At 42.6% G+C, this 3166-nt stretch overlaps 1 protein-coding gene across 1 annotated transcript in view; it reads left to right on the top strand.

The window, feature by feature from the left end:
- Positions 1–281: 281 nt before the first annotated feature.
- POLR1A (polymerase (RNA) I polypeptide A, 194kDa) overlaps positions 282–3166 on the top strand; it is a gene marked incomplete at its 5' end in the record, with an annotated part of 32154 nt that continues 29269 nt past the window's right edge. Inside the window, 3 exons of the mRNA XM_009080241.1 lie at positions 282–486; positions 2606–2755; positions 2846–2953. Coding sequence (XP_009078489.1) covers positions 282–486; positions 2606–2755; positions 2846–2953 — 463 coding nt within the window. The remainder of the gene's footprint in view (positions 487–2605; positions 2756–2845; positions 2954–3166) is intronic.

Below are 3166 nucleotides of genomic sequence, written 5' to 3' on the forward strand. Positions count from 1 at the left end.
CGGCGGCTGAGTCCTGTGCGATCTCTCCCTGCTCGAGAGAGCACAGAGTGACGCGAGTCCTCAACAGAATGGCCAAAGATGTAAAAGGAGTATTGGCTGCGGGGTGAATGGTTGTGTTCAATGAAATCAGCGGCACAGAAATCCCCGTTGCGTCACACCTCAAAGAGATGTTTCCATCAATTAAAATGCTCTTATGGGTACCAAATGCCTGTGCTAGTTGCGCCATTCAAGTGCATATCACGCGGCTGCCGGTGATTTGTATTCTCTTCTTTCAACTCCAGGAAACTGAGTGTAAAGGCCATAACAAACTCTCAGTACCTGGATAACGTGGGGAATCCGGCAGTGAATGGACTGTACGACTTGGCTTTGGGACCTCCAGACTCCAAAGAAGCATGTTCAACTTGCATGCAGAACTTCAGCAACTGCCCTGGTCATTTTGGGCATATAGAGCTGCCCCTGACTGTCTACAACCCTCTCTTCTTCGATGTATGTATGGTGAAACACGTGGTAGTGCTCAAGTTGTTAGTATGTACTTGTAATCTCTGAAAATAGTCCTTGAAAACACAAAAAGTTCTGAGATCTATTTTCTCTCTTAATTGTAATGACAGCAAATGTGGTAGAAAAGTTTTGTTGTGTCATAATCAACACAAACAGACCTTTTGTGAAATATACACTTTGTTGTAACTATCATTTTACTCAGCATTGACAAGTAGGAGAGGGGGCAATGTTGATCACTAAACTGCATGACCAACTCTGGGGGCTCATGCCTTAATTAAATGCATGGCACAGTAAAAATCAGCATTTCCTTTAACCAGCACATGGACAGCTGCCTGCTTTTATCTTCGGATCTGCAAGTGTTTCCCAGGCATTCTGGGTTTGTTTTTTTTCTCCAGATTGCTGTGTGGTACATTCTGCCCTGCAGTCCTCTTATTCCAGATAATTTATTATAGAAAATTGGATCAATGTGGATAGAACCAACAGCCTATCCAGTGATGTGCTGAGTGACACAACAGTGTGCCAAGTGAATGAAAGAATACAGTGCTGCAGTTTTGGTGGAAGCAGAGAGTTGAGGAATACTGAGCTGTATAGAAATCCATCAGTATTTTTAATTAAAAAAAAATAAAAAGGATGTCAAGATTTCTTGCATCTGGAAGTCAGACACGTGCTTCTCATAGCTTTACAGCTGTTGCATTTACATGGTGTGTGGCATACCTGTCATAGGGCAGAGGTTTGACTTGGAGTACACCTCTCAGGACAGGTGTTAGAAACTTGTTTTGAAAGCTGCATGGGATGGTCAAACCGCCCATTTCTTCAAAGTGCTTCATGTGGGTGTTTCTCCAAAGGGTCATCTCTTAAATATGAAAGGATTCCTGGCTGTAAGGGTAGGGTTTTACCTATTTTGGTCTTCTGCAAGTTAGATACATAATCTGATTGTGCTTTTTAGCTGTTTCTGGAGTCTGAGTGGATCTATCAGCAGAGAAAGATTCATCCAGTCTATAAGGAACCTGAGCTGGGATGCATTTCCCTCCTGAGGTGCCAGTCTCCCCAGTTACAGTAACTACCTTCTGCACAGGCTGTTAATTGAGAATAAGAACCTCACTTTTCAGTGACTAAAGTTAGATGAGGTACATCCCACTTCTAGTCTTGTTACAGCTTTGAGTAAAATACTTGTCTCTGACCAGGGAATAAAATCCTGCAGCAGTAATTGTTAGTCTCCAGGCACTGGGGCTGTGTGCAGCTGCAGTGAGTTGTTTGCAGATATTATGTAAGTTAAATAATAGATTCTGCTGATAATTTCCCAGACCTTGAGAGGCATGTGATTGTATGAAGAATCTTGAAGGACACTGATGGTACCTGTGGCCAGAATGTTTCATTTCACTGGTGTGGGGTTTTGGGTGGCACCTTGTCCTTTTTGGGACAAGCTGTTAGGAGCTGTAGTCACTGTGCTGTGCAAGAGCAACCTTTGGCCCAGAGCTGCTGTGATAGGACAAGTGTTTCATGTATCTTTTTTGTAGACAGCCTGCAGACAGTTTGTCTACAGATTATGTTCTGCATAAGAATTTGTGTCCTTGAAAGAAATTTTTTTTCAGTTTGATTCTTTATGGTGAAAGGTAACAATTCTCAATTGTAGTAGCACTTTAAGTTCAAACAAATCTACTTGCTTACTGTGCAAAGTAGTAAATCACAGAATCAGTCAGGTTGGGAAAGACCTCTGAGATAATCAAGTCTAAGCTATGTCCTGACAGCACCATGTCAACTAGACCACGGTACTAAGTGCCACATCCAGTCTCTCCTTAAACACCTCCAGGGATGGTGACTCCACCACCTTCCTGGACAGCACACTGCAGTGTCTAATCACCTTTGCTGTGAAGAAATTCTTCCTGATGTCCAACCTAAACTTCCCCTGGCACAGTTTCAGACTGTCTTCTCCTCCTGTCATTTGTTGCCTGGGAGAAGAGACTGACCCCCACTTGCCTCCTGTCAGTTAGTTGTAGAGAGTGATCAGGTCACCCCTGAGCCTCCTCTTAGGCTAAACACCCTAGGCTCCCTCAGCCTCTCCTCAAAGGATTTACCAGGATAACCATTTCTTCCCTTTTCTTTCCAGAAATTATACCTCCTACTTCGAGGTTCTTGTTTAAATTGTCACATGCTGACATGTCCTCGAGCTGTGGTTCACTTGCTGCTAAGTCAGCTGAAGGTTCTGGAGAAAGGTTTGCTTCATGCTGTCCATGACCTTGAAGTCATTCTGAACAAGGCAAGTACTGTGTATTGCTCCATTTCTTTTTGAGATCATAGTCCCATAACTGTAAAGCTATACCAACTGTTTTCTTTCTGTTTCTTCTAGTTTTTAGAGCAATGTGCAGATGCAACAGGTTCAGAAATTGAAGAGGAGTTAAATAACCACGTTCGGGAAATACTGCAAAGCTCTCAAATAGGAGATCGGTGTTCAAATGTAAGTGCAGTCAGTGCTGCTCCTGAGATCTTGGGGTTTGTCTTCTTGTGCAGAAGAAATCGTGTCTTTGACTGTGTAGATGCTAGATTTTCTCCTGGAGTTCTGAATTGTGTTATGTTTAGAGGCCCTTTCTGGGAGAAATATGAAATTAAGCTTAAAATTAAATTTAAAAGTATTGTATTTCCTGGTAGTGTAACTATTAGGTTTCTGGTG

This window comes from Acanthisitta chloris, unplaced genomic scaffold (assembly GCF_000695815.1).
Source record: "Acanthisitta chloris isolate BGI_N310 unplaced genomic scaffold, ASM69581v1 scaffold16158, whole genome shotgun sequence".
In the NCBI taxonomy this organism is placed as follows: Eukaryota; Metazoa; Chordata; class Aves; order Passeriformes; family Acanthisittidae; genus Acanthisitta; species Acanthisitta chloris.